Below are 26,293 nucleotides of genomic sequence, written 5' to 3'. Positions count from 1 at the left end.
ACTCAATGTTCTAATGTTGGAACACTGAAGTGCTGCTACCATATCTTGGGCAGGATCACCCCTATCACAAGACCAGAGATTCTTCTCAGGGTCTTCACCTGTATTCCAAAAAGGTGAGATGAGTCTGCTATGAAATTGCCTTTTATAGGCCAAAAGGTAAGGAAGACCTGTCCCAGAAAAGCTATTTGTCCCTTGTTATTATAGGTTCTATACCTTAAGATTACCAAGGGTCATGGTCACATCCTGTGCAATAAGGTACAAGATCTCCAAGGTTCATCAAACTCCCAGCTCAAGTCTCTGTATACCTGCTATACTCATAAACCTTAGGATCAGTTTTAGAGCTGGAAGGGAATGGCCCTTCAAGGATATTTGTTCCAACACTCATTTTTACAGATGAAGAACTGAGGTCAGTACAATCGAGTGACCTCCCAAGTCCTTTGACAGGAAGTAACAACAGCTGAATGCAACCCTTCTGATTACAAATCCAGTACATTTTCCCCCCTTATCCTCTATGGTCTTAGATCAGAGTGATGTCTAACTTCTGTTTTACAGTGGGAGAAATCAGAGGCTCAGACCTAGAAGGAACTTTGCCTAATCTCTCAGAGGAAGAAAGGGAAAGGGAAACCCAATTAGCAGCCCATCCAGTGTCTTAACCCCATTTCTTCAGTCATCACTTGTTTTAGTAGAAATTGAACACTTAGCTCTCTAGATGGCAAAACAGGTATATTTGGATATGAGAAAACTCCTAGGCCCCCAAGAAGAGAATCTTGTCTTAGTGGCTCAGTTTAGTCTCTGTCTCTCACCTAAGTTTGATCCCTTAGAATGCTACTTTTATCACAACTTCAGTCTGAGCACATTTAAGCAAAGCCCCATTTCTTTTGATGCCCATCCTGGTGGCAGCTAGGCTGAAGCTATTGACAAATATATAGACCTTCAGGTTAAATAATAGTCCCTACAGCTGATACAGGTCTGCAAGATTAAGCCAGTGCTTGGGCAAATAGCTGGCTGCTTGTTGGGTATGATTTGAGAAAGAACAAGATATTCTCTTTAAAGAAGGATCCCAGGTGTTCTCAAAAGGCCTATTTAAAAAGCAATGTCTATGAGGCATCAAGGCAAGGACAGGTCAAGAAGACTTGTGTTCAAATCCTGCCTTAGATGCTTATCACTAGATAACCCTAGGTAGGTTCCACAGTAAAATCAAGCAGTTTGAACTCCCAGGAAAGGGACTTAAGGTCTTCTTCTACTTTTGTATCTGTAATCTCTGAAATGAATCTTCAAAGGGCAGGAATAAAGCATCTTTCCCATGACTATTACAGTGATAGAGTAGTGAGCTCCCTTTACCTAGAGGCATTTAAACAGGTTAGATGACTTCTTTGAGCATTATAAAGGATATTCATGGTTCAGGCAGATATGAAAATATATTATTGATGTTTGCTTATATGGGGATTAGCAACTAAGAACCCCGTTCTTGAAACTAGGACGCAAATTAAATGTTTTCTACCCTGTCTCTCTCTACCACCACCCAAATTGATGATTTTATTTAAAATCGTGATGGGGGGAGTTGTTCCCCCTACTCTCCCCAGGATCAGCCCAGGGCAATTTGAAATAACCAACCTAGAGAACAAGACCTGTAATCTCTAGGCTGATCCATTAATACTAATTTACTACACCAGTCAAACATTAGGAGTCTTTCTTCTTTTTTTTATTGGCTAACAGACAAATCAAGAGGCACTGTTGTGCTTCCTGAAGAGGAGTGCCAAGGCCATGATGACTAAGGTAAAAACCAGGACAGCAATCAGAGACAGGCCCAGGCTAAGGGCTGCATACTTTTCCACAAAATCTGGGTTGGGCTCCTGTGGGGTGTGGTGACTGATATTCATTGCCAAGAACACAGGCCCAACAGTGATGTCGGCTTCTCCTACTGGGGGTGGAGAAAAAGAACATAAAATCTTACAGTTGGGCTTAGAGTAGATTTAATACCTATGACTTGGCGCCCCACTAGACTTTACTATTTTTAGTCTGAATAGTCTTAGGAATAGTCTTAGGAATCCCAGTTCCAGAGCTGGAGGGGGCCCTGGGATTCATTTGGCTAGTCATTTCATTTTTACCTATGAGTAAAGAAGGCCTGGGCAGTAGAAATTAAATCAATCTGTCCAGGTAGGAAGTAGCAGAATCAGAATTTGAACTCAAATCATTCTAACTTTTATTACCAATGTCCTCAGTAGGTATAGAGGTCCTCTCACAAGAGTTGGAGTCCTTAGAGTTCTGGCTCCAAGCTTGAAGAGCTATGCTTCTAGATTGATCCTTGCACAAACTAAGGATGAATGATCTGGGGGTCCCGAGCTATCTTCATATATTATATATATATTATATATATATATATATATATATATATATATTTATAGATTTATATATCTTACTTTGCTGCTGTTGGAAGGGAGCTGCTCTCCTCCAAGGATTTGCAGAAATAGGAAATAGCCCCCTGGACTGATTTGGGCTTCCACAGTCTTTGGTGTTGCAGCATCTGCATATGTCAGGTGGTCCTTCTACTGGAAACCAACTGGGGAAAGAGATAGGGTAGAGGAAGGAAAGAAATGAGGGAAGAAGAAGAAGAAAGGTTGTTTTTACATAAAATATTTATTGGATATTTTCTAAGTGCTAGGCTAACAGAAACTTTAAATAGTCTGTCCCCAACAAGTTTCTGGATGGGGAGATGTCAGAGATCATTGTCCTATGCATATAAGGTAGTGGGAGGTAAGGAAGGGAAGACTCATGAAGAGGTGTCTAAGATGGCACATCACATGGAAAGAACAATAAGGTCAGAGTGTCTGTAGGAAAGGGCAGGAATTTATAGGGAGGAAACTTAGGTTGGAGCCAGGCGGTGAAGGACTTTAAATGGCAAGCAGAGGAATATAGATTTGTTCCCAAGTAACAGGGAGCCATTGGAAGTCTGAGGGAGTGAGATGATCCTGGGCTTTAGGAATATCTTGTGGCAGCTGTACAGAAGATGGATGATGGATCTAGTCAACTCTGCCCACTCCTTCCTCCTCCTCCTCCCCCCAAGATCCACTGACCTATTGGTGGACTTGTTGAAGGAACAAGCCTTGTTTATATGGTTTGGAGCTTGGTCAGCTGCTGTGACCCCCAGATGGCATGTGATATAGACCTAGGAGAGAAGAAATCAGGTATTGGAGAGGGGCAGGAAGATATGGTGACCTCATTTACTCCCCATATAGGCAAGTGCATTTACCAGTTTCCGAGAATCATTGACAAAGTGGAACACATCCACTGTGAACTGGAGAGTGTCTGGCTTAGGCCTGGGGGCTCTGAAGGTAGAAGAGGAATCAGAAAGGCTATCAACCAGGCACCTAGAAGGAAGGACAGAAGAGGATGATGGGGGATATACTCTTCAAGAGGCAAGTGTGAGTCCAAAGGAATGGTAATTAACTTACCCATGGAAATCTACTATATCATAACGGGGCTCAGAATTCTTATCTGGGCTCAGAGTGGCCACACAACTGTCAACAAAGAGCCTCAGGGCCACATGGCTGCCTGTGTGGACTTCAGCCTGAAGGTGGGCTGTGTCACCCAGCTGGAACCCTGTTGAAGTACTCTCAGATGTCCAATCATCTGGAAGGCAAGATGACCATGAGTATTATATGTATGTGCTGAGAAAGTAAAGGCAAAGTTTTTTTAATTAATTTTTAAAAAATTCTGAACTTAGTTACAATAAACATTTTCATATATAAATAAAAATAGAATGAGAATTTTAAATGTATGGGGTGGGCAGGTCTCCTTTCCTCTCCCCTCATCCCATCCAGCTTACCATTCATCAGGCGGAGAGAAAAGTCCAGTTTCTTTTCAGAAGCTATGGTGAACTTAAAGGGTACCCAAGTAGGCTGGATAGCTCTACTACTTACATTGCCCCACCTGAAAGGAGAGACATAGCCTATCTCACTAGAAAGGCCTACATGATAGATCCTACCTGAAGTATTGTTGAACATGTTCATCTCTCTCCATCTTCATGGACATGAGTGTCCAGCCTTTTAGTTCATCTGGATTGCAATACCCAACAAAAACTTGCCAAGAGCCATATATATTTATTTCTGACTACAAAGTAACCCATCATCTGCAATAGATGCCTCCATTTCCTTTCTTCCTATTTTTTTCGAATTATAAAGATTTTATTTATTTTGAATTTTACAATTTTTCTCCCAATCTTACTTCTCTTCCCCCCACCCTGCACGGAAGGCAATTAGCCAGTCTTTACATTGTTTCCATGGTATACATTGATTCAAATTGAATGTGATGAGAGAGAAGTGATATCCTTAAGGAAGAAACAAAGTATAAGAGATAGCAAGATCAGACAATAAGATAAAGTTTTTTTTCCCCTAAATTAAAGGGAATAATCCTTGGTCTTTGTTCAACCTCCACAGTTCTTTCTTCCTACTCTTAACTATTTAGAAACTGACTTCTGAGCTCATCATTCAACTCACATCTATTCTCTCCAAAATTACTATCAGCTAGATGTTTCTGGGCCTGGAGTCAGAAGACCCAAGTTCAAATCCAACCTCACTAACTGTAGGATGCTGGGCAAATCACTTGACCTTTTTTCCTCAACTGCAAAATTGGGATAATAACAGCACTGAACACCGAGAGTTTTTGCCAGACTCAAATAAGATTTATAAAGCACAGTTGGGCTCAAAGCAGACAATATCAAAAACCTTGCCTTTCCTGCCCACTTAATTGTTCTGTGACCTTCTCAGTTATCATCCTTCTCATCTCTTAAGTTTTGTGATCTCTCTTCCCAGCTTCAAATCTGGCTTCAGACACTTAGCTATAACCCTGAGCAAGTCACTTCACCAGCTGTCTCAGTTTCTTCATCTGTCAAATGAGCTGGACAAGGAAGCAGTAAACTACTATGGTATTTTGCCAAGAAAACCTCCAAAAGGCACCACAAAGTTTATAAGATATCCTGCAACAACTCTATTCATCAGATTATTCACCATTTTATAAATGGGGAAATTCAAGTTCAGAGAAAGTGACACCTTTGGTCACACAGAATTAGAGTTAGGACTCATTTGATTCTAAATCAGTAAATTTTTCATCTACTCTCCCAGTCTTCCTTGGTACAGGTAGGTGGCCCTCTGGTTATTCCCATTTCTCAGATGAAGAATCCTAATAAGGGATGTAAGTTTTAAAATAAAAAGGTATGAACACATTTTGAAGGCCACAATTCCATGAGAATGTTTCCTTCCAATTCTAAATCCTATCAATAAAAAACACTCCCCAACAATCCTTCAGAAAAACAAAAGAGTACAAGGTGAGTGAAGCGCCGGTTTGGGGGCCATGTCTGCAATCCGCAGGGCATCGGCCCCATCGGCCCCTCAGTCTAGCCGACCCGAAGGTCTCGGGGTAATCATTTAAAATGGTGAGGTATTCTCTTGATCCAGAGAACCCTACAAAATCATGCAAGTCAAGGGGTTCAAACCTCTGGGTCCACTTCAAAAACACCCGTGAAACAGCTCAAGCCATCAAGGGCATGCATATCTGAAAAGCTACTAAGTATTTGAAAGATGTCACATTGAAGAAACAATGTGTTCCATTCCGTCAATATAATGGTGGTGTTGGCAGGTGTGCCCAGGCTAAGCAGTGGGGTTGGACACAGCTGTTGGCCAAAAAAGAGTGCCGAGTTCTTGCTGCATATGCTTAAAAATGCAGAGAGCAACGCTGAATTAAAGGGTTTGGATGTGGATTCTTTTGTCATTGAGCATATTCAGGTTAACAAGGCTCCCAAAATGAGACAGCGTACTTAACAGGGCTCATGGTTGAATCAACCCATACATGAGTTCTCCTTGCCATATTGAGATGATACTTACTGAAAAGAAACAAATTGTTCCTAAACCAGAAGAGAAGTTGCTCAAAAGAAAAAGATATCCCAGAAGAAACTGAAGAAACAAAAGCTTATGGCACGAGAGTAAATATGATATTAGAGTGCAAATAAAAGTGAAATCAAAAAATTTGTTACCGTTTAAAAAAAAAGTACTGATTGATATGCTTACCTCTTTCCATAATTACCGTTAAGGATCATGATAAAGATGGTATCTGAGTTTATCAGTGCTTGCTTGTCCTTCGGCCTTGGCTAGGAACAAGGCAACACCCCCCTCCTCCCCACCTCTACTCAAGGGTTGGGTTGTCTTAAAAGTGTTTTTCAACTTATTAAAAGAGGTCTGAGAACTAGTCTAGGCTCATCTGGAACCTTCACTTCCCTTCATCTTCCCAGAGGCTAGGGAGAGTCTCAGTGGATGACTCTGCCCTCAGCAGGGCCTCCAGGAACTCTCCCCAGCTGATAGCAGGGCTGACATTGGACACGTAGCTTCAGGTACCATGTCACATCTGCTTGGTGTGAATCTCATTTTACAAACTCAAAATGGAGGTGGCAAGGTAGACTTGGTGACAAGTCAGATAGATCTATGATGAAAGCCTACCTTTGAGACTTTGAACAAGTTTTCACCTCTCTGGGCCTCAGTTTCCTTGGTTGTAAAAGAAGGGGTTTGGACTAGGCAGACCCAAGGTCTCCTGATTCTACAAAAGTTATGGATTATTTCTTGGAAGAATGATAAGCCAAGTCCTGGTCCTATCATCTAGTGGTAGAACTTTGGACAACACTTCTGTCTTTTAACAGGGGGAATCCTAGTTAAAGTGTGATGTTACCCAAAGACTATTAAGTGAGGGTGGTAAAAAGAAATTGGCAGCAAGATCTTAAGAGCTAAGAGAGGTGATAAATAGCCATGGGGGGGAAAAAAGAAATTATAGGAAGGAAGACAAAGACTTGGGACAAGGTTTTTGTTCTTTGCTTTACTCCATTTTGCTAAGAAGTTTCATACTTTGAGTAGCTGAGATTTCTAGAGAGAGAATAAATAATTAGGCTGCCTATTAAGTTCCCTATCTTTTGGAAGGGAAAAAGCAAGCTGCCATCTGATACAGACCTAGGGTAGTGGCATTCAATGGGAACTTCTGCTTGATTAGTCCTTAAGATGCTTCCAATTGGGTGGGGGCGGTAGAACAAGCTTGTGTGGTATATCAGCTCGTCTGGAGTTACCTGGAAGAAGGAATAAGAGTCTTAAGTAACTCTTAGCATGACTAGTTCCATCATAGAAAGTTAGATTTTTTAAAATTTTAAGATTTGAGTACCTATCATGTATGAGATCCCATAGAATACCCCTCCCTCCAAAAGACAAGCTCTAACTCATACCAGTGGGCTATACTGCCCTCTATATAACCCAATGGCCCTTGGTTGCTATAAGGCAACAGTCAAGTGAGCTAAGGAGTGAAGATTTGGTATCCTTCTCTCCAAGAAGGCTTAAGAAATATTGCTCCCACTTTGTGGGATGACTGGTTCTTGTCCATCAAAGAAGGTCAAATTGCTATCACTTGGTGGGATACCCCCTCCCAGAATTGCCACTTGTGCAAACAGCCTAACCAAAAGTTCTACTGAATATTGTTATTCATCCCTGTTCCATAGAAACCGAGTTTTGACAATGCTGTAAGACTTACAAGACTCATCTCTTCACATCCAACCTGTGAGACACTTCATTTTACAAATAAGAAAACAGGATCTCACTCTCCTATAATTATATCAACATTTATTAAGCTCTCACCATGCCTTAGGCTGCAAATAAACAATTTTTTTAAAAAGTCCCTGCCCTCAAGGAACTTACAATCTAATAGGGGAGTACAACATAAAACTAAAGAGAGGTGGGCACCATAGAAAAATCAGACATTCTCAAGTAGTACAATAAAGGGGGGGGAAAGAAATCACATTTCCAGGGGTCAGATGAAGTCAGAAAAGCTCCAGAGTAGTGCAACCAGGTGAGAAATGTGGCTAATGCATGTCTACAGTATGAGAGAAGCAGTGGGAAAGGTCAAAGTTCCATCCTGGCTTGGAAGTCAGGAAGGAAAAGGATGCAGATCCTTTTAGCTTTGAAATAATGGGGGGCTGCTAGGTGGCGCAGTGGATAAAGCACCAGCCTGGAAGTCAGGAGTACCTGGGTTCAAATCCAGTCTCAGACACTTAATAATGACCTAGCTGTGTGGCCTTGGGCAAGCCACTTAACCCCATTTTCCTTGCAAAAACCCAAAAAAAAAGAAAAAAAGGAAATAATGGTCAGATTGGAAAAATGTCAGTTTCTTTAACTGAAGTCCTTTCTCACCTTCCTCCCAAACAGGTAGTGATAGAGGCAGCTAGTTACCAGGTAACAGATAAGGCTGAGCTTGAAGCCTAGTATATTGGAGTTCAAATCCTGCACCAGGTACTTGCTACTTGTATGACCCTGGACAAGTCGCTCAACTTTTCTCAGCCTCAGTTTCCTCATCTGTAAAATTGATGATAATAAATACTAACATCTTCACAGGGTTTTTATGAAGATACAGGGACTTAGAAGTGCTTTGTTGTTGTTCAGGTGTGTCTGATTCTTTGTGACCCCATTTGGGACTTTCTTGGCAAAGATACTAGAATGATTTGTCATTTCCTTCTCTAATTCATCTTATAGATGAGGAAACTACGGCAAATGGCAAAATGACTTGTCCAAGATCACACAGAGGCAGATTTGGATTCTATCTTCCTGACTCCAGGGCCCAAGCTCTATTCTCTGAATCTCTTGAGCTGTAAAGCTCCTGTAAAGCTCCTGTAAAGAAAAGCTAATATACTAAGTAAATCCCTGGAGTGGGGGAGCTTCCAGGATGCCTACACTTTAGAAACAGAATGAGTCAGTTTCCTTTCTGATCAGCAGCGGGTTTGGGCCAGTTGAACAACCCACCTTGGTATGTCCCCTTAAAAAAAAAGTCTTCAAAAACCCAACAAAATGCTTGGAATTGCATGCTGCTGTGACCAAATTTGGTTCCAGAGCAGAGTTGAGAAAACACATCTCCAGACCTTCTTTGCAGAGGTGGGTCACCTCTCTAACAGATGGGGGATGCCATCTATGTGATATCACTGGGTGGGCTGTTTTTCCTTCTCAACTTTCTTTGCCTTTTGTATTAAAATAGATGACATTCTGAATAGAAGGCTATTTCCAGAAATAATATATTATAATATATAAAATGTTAAAGATTACCAAGAAGACATTAGTGACCAAACTGGGGACCCAGAGAAAAGTAGAATTCCTGCCTTCTACATGTTTGCACTCTTCTGAGGAAGAAGGGAACCTGTACAGGTGACTGAGAGCAAAGTCATCACAGAAGACATTTCTTGAATTCAGCCTTGGAGAAAACCTGATTTCTGTGGAGGCAACCTGGAGGCAGAAGTTCTATCTGGACTAGAGGATGAGGAACCTCTGAAGCAGGAGGAGCCTAATCTAAACAATTTAATAGTTATTTGGTTTAAAAAGTAGGAGTCAGATTGTGGAGGGTCTTAGCAGGTTAAGGAGTTTGTGTTTTATTAGAGGCAATGGGGAGCCTTAGAAAGTTGGAGATAATGACCTAGCTGTGTGGCCTTGGGCAAGCCACTTAACCCCATTGCCTTGCAAAAAACCCCCAAAAACCTAAAAAAAAAAAAAAGAAAGTTGGAGAAAGGGAGAAGAAGGTCAGAGCCTAGAAAGGGATATTAAAGAAGAAGAGGATGGAAGCAAGGAGAATTAAAAGATGCTATTGGAAAAGTCACAGTGAGATCTGAAAGGGAACAATGAACAAAAGGCACTGTACCCTCACCCTCTGCCTTATTTTTTCTTTTACATTTTTTAAAGTCATTGAAGCTTAAGTGACTTGCCCAGGGTCACACAGCTGACTGAGGTCCAATTTGAGCTCCAGACTGAGAATTACTATCTCCCCTCCCCAAAACAAAAAAAAAAGTAAGCCTGCCATTTGTAACCTTTCTTCCAAGTCTTGACCAACATTAGTCTCCCCCAATGGGAGACCTTCCTTCCCCTGCCCAAATTCTTCTCATCTTTCCAGCTCGGGCTCCAGGCCTAAGAAGCTGAGCTCATTAAGGATAATCAACATAGTTTAGTAATACATCCAATTTCTTTCTTGTCTCTTCAACTAGAGCCTGGTGCTCAACCCACTGCACCACCTTATCTCCTTGAATAAATCTTAGCTATTATGGTTGCTGCTATTCCCTTTCCCATACTCACTTTCTAACTGAGCAACTCTGGATAAATCACTTTATTGCCCTGCAATATCTATAAAATGAAGGGGACTGGGTGAACACTGAGGTTCTTTCTCAGAACTCTGAACTTTTTGCCTAAGTTCTGGACCTCAGTTTCCTTATCTATGAAGTAGGGGTATTTGACTAGATGATCTCCAAACCTATGATCCCATGACCACTCCAGAAAGTGGGAGTCTGGAGGAAGTCTTTCCCCAGATCTGGGGCTGGCCCCAGGCTAGCTCTGATTTTGCTAGAAGCTTACCTGCACCACACTGCCACACTCATGGAGGCCAACCTCAAAAATGACTAGAGGGACATCTTCGGGCAAAGCTGAAGGTTTACAATCCTTGGGGCCCAAGCTGAGGTCCTCCGTTTTGGCCAGCTTTCCAGTACCAAATAGATCTTTTTGAACACTGACCACCAAATGGGACTCCAGACATTGTACCTGCACAGACAAGGGGTTATGGGGAGCCTGCCAAGAATCTCCAGCAAGCATTAGGAACAGAAGTGGGAAAAGGAGAAGGCTGGAGGACCCAAGGGTCATAAATCTGCTGAGAGGAGCCATATCACAAAGCAGGAGCCAAACCCACTAGCCACCACCTGGACCTATTCAGCTTCCAAATTCTCATTTTGGGAAAGGGCCTGTTTATACCCACAGACTGCTCACACCTGAAGGAGCTCAGAGCCCAGCCTTCCCACTTTCACCTGCCTCCCTTAATCAAGTTAACAACCAACCTCATTAACTAATCTTCTCTGAACAATGAACCTGTTTGGCCAGGCTATGCTGTTGGGGAGACAGGATCCTTCAGGGGCTTCAGTAGCCTGGTTGCTGATGGTAAGACTCACACCTATGGAACAGTGGACACAGGAAATGCCCAAATAAGTGGTCTTCTCTGAGATGTTCTACCCCATCAACTCCCAGGCAAAAAGATTCCCCATTTTCTCAGTTCCTCCTTATTTCTAACTCTGCCAAGCCATGAAAACCGAAACCCTGTATTCCAATACTTTTCATTCCCACAAAGGTTCAGAATTTCACTGGACACAAGAGTTAGAATGAAGATTAGTTTTAAAAAAGTCCATACGTCTTATCATCTATCAGGGTACAAAATCTGAACAATTAGCAAATCCAATTAGAGATTTAATATATATAATATGTATATACATATATTTTATTTCATTAACTATTTCCCAATTACATTTTTAAAAAGTTTTTATAATCTTTTTTTACATTTTGAATTCTGAATCCTTTCCCTTGCTCCTGCCTCTTCACAATTAGATGAGAAGATAAATTATATCAATTATACATATGGGGGCAGTGTAGTGGATAAAGAACCAGCCTTAGAGTCAGGAGTACCTGGGTTCAAATTACCTAGCTGTGTGGCCTTGGGCAAGCCACTTAACCCCATTTGCCTTGCAAAAACCTAAAAAAAAAAACAAAAAACAAAACCAAAAAAAAATTATACATATGAAGTCTTGCAGAACATATTTCCATGTTAGCTATGTTGCAAAAGAAAACACACACAAACACACACACCCCTCAAGAAAATTTGAGAAAGTTAAAAAAAACTGTTTCAATCTGCACAGTTGATCATCATTACAGTATTGCAGTAATAATGTATAGCATTTTCCTGCTTCTATTTACGTCTATCTACATTAATTCATATAAGTTTTTTCTGAAATCATCTTATCATTTCTTTTTTCCCCTAGCTGATATTTCCTTTTTTCTTTTTCTTTCTTTCTTTCTTTCTTTCTTTCTTTCTTTCTTTCTTTCTTTCTTTCTTTCTTTAGATTTTTACAAGGCAAATGGGGTTAAGTGACTTGTCCAAGGCCACACAACTAGGTAATTATTAAATGTCTGAGGTCAATTTGGATTTGAACTCAGGTACTCCTGACTCCAGGGCCGGTGTTCTATCTACTGTACCACCTAGCCGCCCCTTCATCATTTCTTACAATAAAATAATATATCATCACAACCATATGTCACATCCCTTTAATTTCCAATTTCTTCGTCATCACAAAAAAGGCTGCTATATTTTTATACAAATAAGTCATTTCCCCTTTTTTATGATCTCTTTGGGATATAGGTATAATAGTGATATTGCTGGTCACAGTTTTATTGCCCTTTGGGCATAGTTTCAAATTGCTCTCAGAATGGTTTAACCAATTTACAACTGTACCCCCGCCCCCATACTCTCCAGCATTTCTCATTTTCCTTTTCTGTCATGTTAATCAATCTGAAAGATATAAGGTAGTATCTCAGACTTATTTTAATTTGCATTCCTCTAATCAATAGTGATTTAGAGCATTTTTATGTAGCTGATAGTTTTGATTTCTTCTTCTGAAAACTGCCTGTTTTTGCAACATGGGGGTAATGATCAACCTTGATGGACTTGCTCATTCCATCAGTGCAACAAACCAGGGACAATTTTGGGCTGTCTGCAACGGAGAATACCATCTGTATCCAGAGGAAGAATTATGGACTTTGAACAAAGAACAAAGACTATTACCTTCAAATTAGGGGGAAAAAACCCATTATCTTATTATGTAATTTTACAATCTCATACTTTATTTTTCTTCCTTAAGGATATGATTTCTCTCTCATCACATTCAACTGAGATCAATGTAGAGCATGGAAACAATGTAAAGACTAACAGACTGCCTTCTGTGGGGGTGGGGTGGGGGGAGGGAAGCTAGAATGGGGGGAAAATTGCAAAACTCAAAATAAATAAAATCTTTCTAAAAAAACTGCCATTTATCAATTGGGGAGTGACTCTTATTTTAAAATTTTCGATCAGATCTCTCTATATTAGAGAAATTAGGCCTTTATCAGAGAAATCTGCTGTAAAATTTTTTCTTCCATTGTGAGAAATGTAGGGTGTTGGTCTTCACAGGGTGTGGAGGGGAGCCTTAGGGAATCCATTACAAAGGGGGAATGGCCCAGCCAATCACAAGACTGGAAGAGTCTTCCTAATCCCATTCCAGGGGATACCAAACCCCAAGGGTCAAGAGTGACCTAGAGATCTTGACCTAATGCTACTGAGTTTGTGCAATTAGGTAATTGAATGCTTTGGATGATGTGGGGGTGGCATATCCTGGAATAGGAGGACCTTTAAGACTGTAACTCAAACTCTGAGAGCCTATGAACATCCAAGAGGGAGGGGAAAGAGTTTCTGAGGACAATAAATTACCTGACTCCTGAGACTAAGGTGTGCCTCACACCTAGGAGTGAGGTACCCCTATCTTGTAAGGTGTATATTGCAAGGTTTGTGAATAAAATGTACAATTTTCTTTCACTCTAGGTTTTTCTTTTCATTCATTTATAACATCCAGTTTCATATTATCCTTCTCATTGTGACTACCTTAGTTTTTCTGTGGGCAAACACTTATTAATTTGATCAAAATTATCCATTTTACCTACCACAATCCTTTTTTTTCTCTTGTTTTGTCATAAATCTTTCCCTTATCCATAAATCTTACAGGTACATTTTCCCATGCTTTTCTAATATACTTATGATATCACTATGTCTAAATAATTTTATCCATTTAAAAAAATTCTCTATTTAAGGCAATGGGGTCAAATGACTTGCCCAAGGTCACACAGCTAGGTAATGATTAAGTGTCAGAGGTCACATTTGAACTCGGTCTTCCTGACTCCCAAGGCCAGTGCTCTATCCAGTGAGGCCACCTAGCTGCCCAGTTTTATCCATTTTGATCTTATTTTGGTATGCAATGTGAGATGTTGACTTGAGCCTATAGTTTCCAGTTTTCCCTGCAATTTTTGTCCAATGTGGAGTTTTTGCCTCAAGAGCTTGGATCTTTGGATTTATCAGACATTAGATTACTATGGTCTTTTACTACTGTGGACTGTGTGCCTAATCTATTCCACTGATTCACCACTCTATTTCTTAGCCAGTACCAGATTGTTTTGATGATTAATGCTTTGTAACAGTTTGAATCTTGGTACTGCTAAAACCTTCCTATTCCTTTGAAATCCTTGACCTTTTGTTCTTCCAGATGAATTTTATTATTTTTTCTAACTCTCTAAAATAATTCTTTGGTAGCTCAATTAGCATGACACTCACTAAGTAAATTAACTTAGGTAGAATGATTATTTTTATTATTTATTGCATTATTATGTCAGCTCATCTAACCCGGGCATAAGCAATTAATATTTCTCCAGTTGTTTCGATTTGACTTTATTTGTGTGAAAGGTGCTTGGGAATTGTGTTCATAATAGCCCCTGGGTTTGCCTTGGCAGGTCGACTCCCCAGCATTTTATATCATCTAAACTTATTTTAAATGGAATTACTCTTTTTTTTATCTCTTCTTGCTGGATTTTGTTAGTAATACATTGAAATGTTGATGATTTATGTGGGTTTATTTTATATCTCACGACTTTGCTAAAGTCATTATTTGTTTCAATTAGTTTTTCAGCTGATTCTCTAAGTATACCATTTTATCTTGTGCAAAGAGTGATAATTCACTTTCCTCGTTGCCTATTTTTTAATTTCTTCGATTTCTTGTTCTTGTCTCATTGCCAGCATTTCTAATACACTATTGAATAATAGTGGTGATAATAGATATTCTTACTTCACCCTGGTCTTATTGGGAAGACTCCAAGTTCATTCTTGTTACAGATAATGCTTGCTCTTGGTTTTGGATAGTTACTACTTATCATTTTAAGAAAGGCTTTATTTACTCCTATACTTTCTAGTTGTTGGGGGGTTTTTTGGGTATTGTATTTTGTGAAAAGTTTGTTCAATTTCTTTCTATTTAAGTATTCTATTTCCTATACTGTTACACTGGGCAATCTATTGTTTTGTAACCATTCATTTCACTTAGATTGGCAACTTTATTGGCATAAAATTGGGCAGAATAATTCCAATAATTGTTTTAATTCATCTTCATTGGTGGTACATTCACTCTTTATAATTTTTTAATCAAATTAGCCAGTTCCTAATTTTATTTATTAGTTCCATGTTTGTTTTTAATTTCCACTTTATTAATCTCTCTTTTGATTTTCACTTTGGGGTTTAATTGGAGATTTTTAATTCATTCTTTTTCTGTTTTCTTTAGTTGCATGCTCATTTCATTGATCTGTTTTTTCTCTTTCATTGATTTATGCTTTCAGAGATATATAAATTCTCCCCAAGGTATTGCTTTACTTGCATCCCACAAATTTTGGTATGTTGTCTCACTATTGTCATTCTCTTTAAATTGTTTCTGTAACTTGTTCTTTGACTCATTCATTCTTTAGGATTAGATCATTTACTTTCCAATTAATTTTTTTAGAATTTTGCAAGGCAAATGGGGTTAAGTGGCTTGCCCAAGGCCACACAGCTAGGTAATTATTATTAAGTGTCTGAGGCCGGATTTGAACTCAGGTACTCCTGACTCCAGAGCCCGTGCTCTATCCACTGCGCCACTTAGCCACCCCAATTAATTTTTAATCTATGCTTCTATGACCCACCTAGAAATCTTAATAGAAGAGACTAATTATACTCTTACAAGTAGGATAGAGACTTGACAGAATAGAACCCTTGTCTAGGTTATAGCAATGGAAGACATTAGATTTTTTTTTAAAGGATGGTGGAATAGATAATTAATCAATTGTCAATCTACATGAAAATCTCTAATTGTGGATAGAATATGGAGGTCTCCAATTGTGGGCTTGGAATCAGAAAGATTCTTCTTCCTGAGTTCAAATCCGGCCTCAGATATTTACCAAGCTCAGGCACTACTACCCTGGGCAAGTCGACAAATCTTGTTTGCCTTAGTTTCCTCCTCTGTAAAATAAGCTAGAGAAGGAAATGACAATCCACTCTAGTATTTTTGCCAAGAAAACTCCAAAATGGGGTCATGAACAGTCAGGCATATCTGAAAGAACCAAACAACAAAGGGGAAATGAATATTGGGAAATGGAGAAGATGAAAAAGCACAGTCACAAAAATATTTATAGCAGCTCTTTTTGTAGTGGCAGGAATTGGAAATTGAGGGGAAGTCCATCAATTGGGGAATGGCTAAACAAATCATGGTATGTGAATGTTATGGAGTGTGGGATTGTTCTAAAGGAAATCATGAGTGGCTGGACTTTAGAAAAGCATGCAAACACTTGCATGAACTGATGCTGAGTGAAGTGAGCAGAACCAGAAAAACATTGTACACATTAACAGCATTGTGAGATGATCAACTACAGTGGATGAAGTTCCTCTTAGTAGTTCAGAGATCAAGGACAACCCTGAGAGACCTGTTATGTATGGATAATGCCATCCATATCCAGGGGAAAAACTATGGGGTCTCCATGCAGAACAAAGCATACTAGGTTCATTTTTTTAACTTCCTTTTATGTTTTGTCTTTCTTTTTCATGTTTTCTCCCCTATTAGTTCTAATTCCTCTTTCACAATTTGACTAATCTGGAAATATGTTAAACACAATTATACATGTACAACTTTTACTAGCCTGTTCATTGCCATGGGGAGAGGAGAGGGAAGGGAGGATGATAGAAAAATGTGAAACTCATAAAATTGCAAATGGATGAATGCTGAAAACTATCTTTGCTTGTAATTGGAAAAAGAAAAGAAATAGATCCTAGGGAAGGATGGAAAAAATGTTGTAGATAGATATTTTAAAAGTCTATATTTTTAGGAGTCACTAGATGGCATAGTGGATAGAGAACCTACCCTGTTATCAGGAGGACCTGAACTCAAATTCAGATTGATTAACTGAGCAAGTTACTTCACCCTGATGGCTTCCCACAAAACAGTCTATTTTTTTTTTAACTCAGGTACTCCTGACACCAGGACCAGTGCTCTAATCACTGTACCACCTAACTGCCCCTTAAAAATGTCTATACTTTTTTATTAGGTTTTTGCAAGGCAAATGGGGTTAAGTGGCTTGCCCAAGGCCACAAAGCTAGGTAATTATTAAGTGTCTGAGGTCAGATTTGAACTCAGGTCCTTCTGACTCCAGGACCAGTGCTCTATCCATTGCGCCACCTAACCACCCCTGTCTATACTTTTTAAAAAAGATCTGAAGGTCCTAGTGGTCAAGGTTAATTTGAGTCCAGTATGTGACAGAGAAGCCAAATACTAATGTGACTCTTTCTCCTTGCCACTCTGCTGGATCCTGCTCATCTGTATGAGTTAGAATGACCTTTTGGTCAAAATATTTATTTCTCACATTATTCCCATTTATATGATTTTTTCTCTGATAAAGACACTGAGGAGCTAATAGGAATAAGCTGTCACTGAAGCATTTCTCACACTCAATGCATTGTGGGTTTTTCACCAGAGTGGATTCCATAACAGGCATGAAATTTCAAATTCATATTCAAGTATTTGCCAGGCTCCTTATATGTATCTGGTTGCTTCCCTGAGGCTATTTTGTGAACAGACTGATATTTTAAGGAAGCCGGGTTCTCATTCTTCTCATTTATGGGTATTTTGTCCCCATGCAAATTGGATTCATTAAAATCTTGAAGTCTAATTTAATTCAGAGCCAAACAACATTTCCCCCTTCTTTCTTTTTTCCTTTTTTTTTAGTTTTTGCAAGGTAATAGGGTTATGTGACTTGCCCAAGGTCACACAATTACAAGGTGATTATTAAGTGTCTGAATCAGCATTTGAACTCAGGTCCTCCTGACTCCAGGGCTGGTACTCTATTCACCTCCCGCCTTGAATTATTTCTTGTATGTGTATGAATAGTGAAACTCTTACAAAGAGACTTTATTTTAATAAAATTTATGAGTTTTACAGCTATGGTGGTCCTCAATTCAATTTGGGAGTTGGTATTTTCCTTTAAACAAAGTAACAATTGAAGGTGGACAGAGCTCTGGTCCTGGAGTCAGGAGGACCTGAGTTCAAATCCAGACTTAGAACTTAATAATTGCCTAGCTGTGTGACCTTGGGCAAGTTATGTAACTCCATTGCCTTGCAAAAAACCAAACAAAAACCAAAAAGTAACAATTGTGTAGTATATGGAACATTAGCTTTTGTATCCCCAAACAAACAGATACCTGGGTTCTATCTCTGTCATTGAGTAAGGATGGACAGAACCCTGGGAAGTGACCTGCTTGATCCTGTTCAGTAGAAGCTCAACAAACTTAGAGAAATGTGAATAAATGTGTGTGTTATCCTAATTCTGTTTTGTTCTCTCTTAAGGCCAAATTCTGAAAGAAAACATTTGTCCCTTATTAGCACAAACTCTGAAGTTTAATTGACGTATTTTAATGTCAAACTCATGAAGGTCCTCAAAAACCCAAGGTTTATTTCTTTTTTGATACAAATGCTGGCTGTATGGGAGAAACTCAATACAGAGGCAGCAGGTCTGGCCAGCAAGGATATCTTAAAAAACCATTGAGTCAAGGAAATATAATATTGGGAAAACAATCAAAGAATGGGGAAGGGCAAATTCAGTTACAGGAAACACTGTACAGAGAAGGCAAAGAAGCCATAGATTAAAGAATTAGACCTTATTAGTGAATTAATGGACAAGTTCATAGAAAAGGAGATTTCTCAGGTCTACCAGGCTCTGTAGTAGCCTCCAGTCTACTCAGAGAGAGCCAAAGAAGAGGCTGAGATAAACCTATAATCCAAGTCCAATCTCTCCAAGTCTGAGAATTGCTCATCCCATGTGCATCATTGTCTTTTATTTTTAGGCATAAAGAAAGTCTCAATGGGGAGTGAATCATTTATTTAGCCATTTATCCTTTAGATACTTATTGCCTGTTCTACCCCTGGTCCTGCTGGAGGCCCTGTGGGGAGGTACAAAGGATGGCAGGCCCCAGCTTGCCCTCAACTAGCTTATAGTCTAATGTAGCAAGAACAAACCACAAACCTCCATCATATAAGGTACAATGTGATCAGTATATTAAGAGTCAAGTCAAGTGCCATAGGAACCCAGGGAAGGGTAGGGGGATCAGCTGGAGATGGAGAGCTCAAAACAGGTTTCTAGGAAGAGGAGAACTTGAGTTGGATTAGGTACTGTCAGTTCCCCAAGTCTTAACCCCTCCTCCCCCCAGTCTTCCCCATTTTCCAGCAAGTTCTTCTCTGTTCTTTTTGACTTCCTCATCTTCCTAGAAGAAAAACAGAGTTAGCCTGGACTGGGAAAACCACAGACTACTGATTATGGGAAAGACTTGTAAGGAGATTCAGAGAATCACCTGGTTCCATACCTCCTCTAAGAGTGACAGATGTCAGCTCTAGACTTGAATGCAATCTCTTCAGTATTTATAGATTACCAGAGCTGAACCCAGGTCAGTAGCTTCCAACCCTGCCTTAGCCCTGGATTAATGGCAAAGAAGGTCTGTGAATACAACCATCAATCCATATGTGTTCTGTTAGCTACACAAATAATATTTTAGAGAGAGAGAGCAGAGACTTCATTATTAGCTAGATAATATCTTAAAATATATATATTTATTAAATGAAATTCCTAAGATAATAAGGCATCTAACTGGCTCAATGGATAGAGCACTAGACTTGGGATTCAGGGATTCCCCAGTTCTAATCAAATACTTGTGTATCTTAACCTCTGTTTCATCATTTGGACCCTTGTACCTGGACTATTGCAATAGTTTTCTTTCTTTCTTTTTTTGTTTTGGCAAGGCAATGGACTTGCCCAAGGCCACACAGCTAGGTAAGTATTATGTGTCTAAGACTGGATTTGAACCCAGATCCTCCTGACTTCAGGACTAGTGCTCTATCCACTGGGCCACCTAGCTTCCCCATTGCAATACTTTCCTGAAGAGTCTCCCTGTCTCTGACCTCTTTCCAGGTGGCTTCCAAAGTGATCTTCCTAAAGCTGGGATCTGCCCATGTTACCCCATCTCAATAAACTAGTGGCTCCCTATTACCTCCAGGATCCAGAATAAAATCCTGTTTGACTTTTAGATCCCTTTACTTGGCCTCTTTCTATCTTTCCATTCTTTTTTTTTTTTGTTTTGTTTTGTTTTGTTTTTGCAAGGCAATGGGGCTAAGTGGCTTGCCCAAGGCCACACAGCTGGGTAATTATTAAATATCTGAGGTCATATTTGAACTCAGGTACTCCTGACCCCAGGGCCGGTGCTCTATCCACTGCGCCACCTAGCTGCCCCTTTCCATTCTTATGTATATGAAGTATACTTCAGTCCCATATACATCCAATGACAACACGTTGCATTTCCCAGCTCTGCCTTTTCTCATGATTGGCCACCATGTTTAGGAAACTTTTCCTTACACCTCTCTGCCTCCTGGCTTCTCTGGTTTCCTTCAAGTTTCACCTCAAATCCCCATCTCTTCCCCCAGCTCTCCCCTCCTACCCCGCAGCAACTAGTACCTGGGAGATTTGGCCTTTCCTGAGGCTGCAGCCTAAAAGAGCCAGGTTGATGTTTCCCTATTCAGTAGAATTGTATAGCAGCTACAGCTTTAAAGACCGGCAGATGGCAGCAGAGGATTGGCAAAGAGTAGCTCAATGGCACCATCAACAGTCCTGTAGAGTCAAGCCAGTGTGCATGTATTAAGCACCTACTGTGTGCTAGGCCCTGTTCTAAACATTGACTATTACAAAATAGGCATAAAGAATCCCTGTACTCAATGACACACTAGTCTAATGGGGGAGACTATATGCAAGCAAGCTATAGACAGGATCAATTGGAGATAATCAAGAGGGAAGTTAGCAAAATTAAGAGGGATAAAGAAAGTGAAGTTTTATCTGGGATTTGAAGAGAATCCAGAAGCAGAGATGAGAGAAACTTTTCCAGGTATGGAGGATAGCAAGTGAAAATGTCTGGAGGCAGGGGATGGATCTCTGAAGTCACTGAATCTCAAAGTGTTCTGGGAGGATATAAAGTGTAAGGAGACTGAAAAGACAGGGGAAGGCAGCATGTGAAGGGTTTTGAATGCCCAAAGAAGGGTTTTCTATTTGATTTGAGTACTGAAGTTCATCTTGTATGACTAGATAATGATGATATTACCCATTAATGAACCATGATCTTTAATCTTTTCATTGATATTTTATTTTATTTTTCCAATCATGTTATGAAAATTTTTCAACATTTATCCTCTTGCATATTTAGAAGTTACACATGTTTCTACCATCCTCCTTTCCCTCCCCCTCCACTCAGTGACAAATAGTCTGTAAAAGTTGTACATGTATATTTGTGTTTAACATGTTTATATATTAGTATTTTTGTGTATGAGGAATTAGGACTATGGAAAAAGAAAAAAGGATAGGAAGGAAAGACATAAGAGAAGTGTTTAAAAAGTGACTATAGTATCCATTCAGATTCCATGGGTTTTTTGTGTATGTTTCTTTGTGTTTTCCTCTGAATGTGGTTGGCATTGTCTTAACAGGTCTCCTAGGTTGTCCTTGATCTCTGAACTGCTGAGAGGAGCTGCAGTCATCATAGTTGATCAATGTACAATGTTTTTGTTAATGTGTACAATGTTTTCTTGTGACGCATAATCTTTAAAAAGATCTTTTGGTAGGTGAGTGTAGGATGAACTGGAGTGGGGAAAAACTTATGGCCAGACCAACCAGTAGGTTAATGCAAGAATCTGGGTGTGAGGTGACATGATTCTCCACTGTGATGATGGCAGTATCATAGGAGAGAAGAGGGCAGATGCCAGAGATGTTACAAAGATAATATAGACAGATCCTAGCCGCAGATTGGATATGAGGGTGAGAGAGAATGGTTCATGGAGTATGGAACCCAGTGCCATAAGGCTGGTGAATGGGAGAATGGGAGTACCTTTAATAGAAAAGGAGAGGATTTAGGGGAAAAGATTGTAAATTCAGATTTAGATGTGAGTTGAAGATGTCCTCTGTAGGATTCAAAAGTTGGAGGTATAAGACTGGAAGTCAGAATCATCTGCATAAAAGTGATCACTGAATCCATGGGAGCTGAAGAGATATGGGGGACAGTCAGTGGAAATGCCCAGGGTCAGGAAATGGAGTGTGTGAGGAATAGTAAGGCCTTCAGAGAGTAGAAAGGAAGGAAGTAAAGGCACTAATTGCAAACAACCTTCACAAGGCCATGAAAGGGAGGCAGAGAGGATGATAGCTAGAGAATTTGGAAGATGGGGGGGATACAGACATTTTTTATAGGCATCAGGGAAATGGTCATTAAACAAGGAAGGATTCAAAATTAGAATAGAGATGATGAAGGGGATGATCTTTTTTTTTTAAAACCATTATTTATTTGTTTTTAAGCATTCCTTTTTTATTTTTTGCTGATCTTTATTCTTATTTTTTCTTTTAAGTAGTATTTTATTTTCCCAATTACATGTAAAGACAATTTTTAACATTCATTTTTAAAATAAAATTTTGAGTTCCAAATTTTCTCTCTCCTCCCCTTCCTTCCCTCCTTCCTAAGACATAAACAATTTGATATTTGCACAATCATGCTAAACATATTTCCATATTAGTCATCCTGTGAAAGAAGAAACTGAACAAAAGAGAAAAAATTTCAAAAAAATTAAGCAAGTGAAAATACTATGCTTCAGTCTGCATTTAGAATCTCTGGGTGTGGATAGCATTTTCCAACATGAATCTTTTGGCATTATCTTGGATCATTGTATCACTGCAAAGAGCTATAGTTTTTTTGTTTGTTTGTTTGTTTTAGATTTTTGCAAGGCAATGGGGTTAAGTGGCTTGCCCAAGGCCACACAGCTAGGTAATTATCAAGTGTCTGAGGCTGGATTTGAACTCAGGTACTCCTGACTCCAAGGCTGGTGCTCTATCCACTGCATCACCTAGCCCCCCCTCAAAGAGCTATAGTTGATCACAGCACAATATTGCTTTTACTGTGTACACTGTTCTGGTTCTGCCCATTTCACTTTGCATCAGTTCACAAGCATTCCTTTAAAAATTTATTTTAAATTTTAAATTCTCTTCCTCCCTCCTGCCCCTCTGTTACCCATTGAGAATGCAAGAAATACATCAATTACACATATGAAGTCATGTAAAACTTATTTCCATATTAGCCATGTTAAGATAAAGAAAAATAAAGGGAAAAAAGTATGTTTTAATCTGCACCCAGAGATCAACAGCTCTCTCTCTGGAGGTGAATAGCATTTTTTCATCATGAGGCTTTTGGAATTGTCTTAGTATTGATTAGAACATATATAGATAAGATTTCAGAGTTGGCCATTATTACAATATTCTGCACAATATTCTCTTGGTTCTGCTCGTTTTACTTTGTATCACTTTATATAAGTTTTTTCAAGTTTTTCTAAAGTCATCTGAGGGACCTGATCTTCTGGAGAAGACAGGATAGAATGGGTTCATTTGTGCATTTACAGGAAGTTATATGTGCTAGAGATGAACAAAATGACTGAAGCCCTCTGAGTGAGGTAAGATGAGGAACAGGAGAGAAGAGGGATCTCTTGGCGAATGACCTCAATTTTTCTCAGTGAACTATGAGACAAGATTCTGACAGGGTGGGAGGAGGAGAAGCTGTGGGAAGTTTGAGAAGGGATAAAAAAAATTTGGAAAAGTGGCAAGTGGGATCATACATATATTTAAAAGTTATAATGGGATTGTCTTGCTGCAGTGAGGGACCAGGTGGGATTATGTAACACAACTATATGGTGGACTGAGTTAGGATGGTTCTGTGATTTGTCTCATGATTTGTTCAGCAGTAGAAGAGCAGTAATCCAAGCTGAGACTTAGCAGAACAAGATCAGTGATAGGACCAGAAGGCAAGAGAGAGAGAGAGAGAGAGGAGTACAGAGTTTGAACTGGTTCATTAAAGGATCTCCCTAGGAATTCATGTTTCCCATCCATATATATTCCCTTTAGGTTTGCCTGCTCCCATGTTTTTTAGTCAGATTAACATATATTAACAGGTATGTTAACTTGGGGGGAAAATATATAGCCTTATATCTATATCTTATATCTTTCTTTTTTAGTTGATCAGGTAAAAGAAATATTAAGTTTTTTAAAGTGGATACTGACCCAACATATGTCTTGAACTAGAGATAATGTTACAAAAGTCTGCCACTGAAGGAGCTTAGACTACAATAGCTCATAGATAGGTTTTTATATTGTTGAAAATATATATATATATAAATACTGCATATATACACACATATTAATAAAATATTAGTTATTCTAAAATGTTATTAAATTCAGATTAACTTTTTGTCTTTATATATTTTCTGGATCAACAGATACTGGGTACAATTGCTATTGTGAAGTTTCATTTCTTTTTTCATTGAAAAGGAGTCTTCCCCTTTAAAAAGGCTGACCGCCACAGATCTGGTTCAAACTTCTCATTTTGCAGTAGAAAGAAGGTTAGCAAAGAGAGGCAAATTATGCCAAATCATAGAAGGGGTCAGTGGAAGGGCTGAATCTAGAACCCAGGTCTCTTGACTCCTAATTCAGAATTCTTTTCATGCTGCCATTTTTAGAGGTTTCATCTATATACAGCTTCTTTTATCTATCCTTCACATATGCCCCAACTCCTCCCTCTGCATGTTATAGAATTATTTGGAAACCCTTTAGCCAGTGTCTAATAAGCAGGAAGTGAATGTTTCTTGAGGCAGAGAAGGTGGCATGGCAGTCTATTAGACTCAAAATCAGGAGACTTGGCCACTGACATGATGTAGACTCTCTCCTTGCTACTAGCTTTGTGATGTTGGCCAAGTCAATCTGTGGGCCTGTTTCTGCATCTGAAGAATGGACCAGTAAAACTTATAGTACGGATACAGTGAGATCTGATGAACATTTATTTAATTCCTACTAAGGGTAATGCACTAGTTAGATTCTGTACCTATAAAGACCAGCAGAAAACAACCCTTGCCCTCAAGGAACCTACATTCTACTCTTGGATCGAGTTAGCAAGAAGGATATGAAACATAAAAGGACCATTGTAATGTTTCTTTAAATGTACAAAAAAAGGTTTTTTCCTGAAGAAAGAAGACACAAACAGGATAGCTTTGAAAGTAAATGTCTAGAATTTATTTTACTTTTTAAAAAAACAAACAATATGAAATATTCACCATTTTATATATTTATGAAGATAGAATCCTCTTTTTGTGTTCTGCTGCATTGAAATCTGTGCTCTCTGTTTCTTATTCTCTTTCTTGTTTTGTTTTTGTGAGGCAATGGGGTAAATAATTTGCCCAAGGGCACACAGGAAGTTTCAAGTGTCTGAGGCTGAATTTGAACTCAGGTCCTCTTGACTTAGGGCCAATGCTCTATCCACTGTGCCATCTAGCTGTCCCTCTGTCTCTTTTTCTCTTGATGTTTAATGTCAGAATTAAACTTAAAAAAAAAAGTTGTTACGTTGGACATGATGAGGGCCACGAGGTCAGAGGGAGGAAAGGATCACTAGGGGGGCTGGAATGGACTGGGAAGGATCAGAGGATGTCCAGATGGAAGAGAACTTGGCCATTGTCTTGTTCAACCTCCTTTTATTGAAACTTATGAAAAGGGGGGAAGTGAAGGCTTCCTGGAAGAGGTGAGATGAGTAGGACCTTGAAGGGCAGTTGGAATTTGAACAGAGGAGGAAGAAGAATCAGAAAGGAGCCCAGTGGAACAAGGGTCAGCGGGGAACTGAAGGGAGAAGTGTGAGCAGAGGCTAGAGGATGAAGGCCTTGAATGCCAGAGTAAAGAATTGACTGATATGATGAACTGCATCCTTCCTTCCTTTTCCAGCTCTGCAGGGGCCAAAGCCAGAGCAGGTCTGCCTCCCTGAAACCTGAGCTGACTCTGGACCTCAGCCCCCCTGAGCTATTTGGGATGTGTCCTGCCTTTTGTTATCTCCCTCTCCTCCTTCCCCTTCCGTTGGGGGCCAGGGTGTCATTCTGGAAGGGAGTAGGGCTTTCCAGTCATTCCACCCCCCTCCCCAAGCCCTGCTTCTCCCATCTGGAGAGGCGACCACTGGGCAGAGGCCAGATGAGTGATTTCCTTCTTCTCCTCCCTTCCTCTTTTTGTTTTTTTCCTTCCATTTATTTTTGTAGAAAAAAAAGCTTTCTGTATTTCCCTCACCCACCCCCCCAGTCTGGCCTCTCTAAGGCGGGGAGGAAGCAATGGCTCTTGACTTGTATTGATTGATCTTTTAATCACCAGTTTTTTTTTCCTAGAGGGAGGAAGAGGAGGAGGGAAGAGAGGAAGGAGGAGGCCGTGGAAGACAAATAAAGTTGAAGAAATCCCAGCCAGGTATG

General features: G+C 39.7%; 1 protein-coding gene across 1 annotated transcript; it reads right to left on the bottom strand.

Moving 5' to 3' along the window:
• Positions 1-1,692: 1,692 nt before the first annotated feature.
• Positions 1,693-10,790, bottom strand: ZP3 (zona pellucida glycoprotein 3). The gene is made up of 8 exons (XM_074190418.1): positions 10,407-10,790; positions 6,990-7,102; positions 3,827-3,930; positions 3,453-3,630; positions 3,251-3,368; positions 3,075-3,166; positions 2,421-2,560; positions 1,693-1,921 (listed from the first exon to the last, which is right to left on the bottom strand). Exons 1-8 carry the CDS (start codon positions 10,707-10,709, stop codon positions 1,722-1,724), a joined length of 1,248 nt encoding a protein of 415 aa, XP_074046519.1. The 5' UTR covers positions 10,710-10,790; the 3' UTR covers positions 1,693-1,721.
• Positions 10,791-26,293: the final 15,503 nt, after the last annotated feature.

This window comes from Macrotis lagotis, chromosome 5, assembly GCF_037893015.1.
Source record: "Macrotis lagotis isolate mMagLag1 chromosome 5, bilby.v1.9.chrom.fasta, whole genome shotgun sequence".
Classification (NCBI taxonomy): Eukaryota; Metazoa; Chordata; class Mammalia; order Peramelemorphia; family Peramelidae; genus Macrotis; species Macrotis lagotis.
The sequence above is the reverse complement of the archived record's forward strand: the minus strand, read 5'-3'. Positions and strand labels throughout refer to the sequence as shown.

Excerpts from the sequence above, each read along its gene's own strand:
- ZP3 (XM_074190418.1), bottom strand. The coding sequence starts at position 10,709 with ATGGCTCCTCTCAGCAGATTTATGACCCTTGGGTCCTCCAGCCTTCTC. Across the intron at positions 3,631-3,826 it reads TTCTCTCCGCCTGATGAATG|ATGATTGGACATCTGAGAGT; the intron begins GTAAGCTGGATG and ends CTTGCCTTCCAG. Across the intron at positions 3,369-3,452 it reads GATATAGTAGATTTCCATGG|GTGCCTGGTTGATAGCCTTT; the intron begins GTAAGTTAATTA and ends CCTTCCTTCTAG.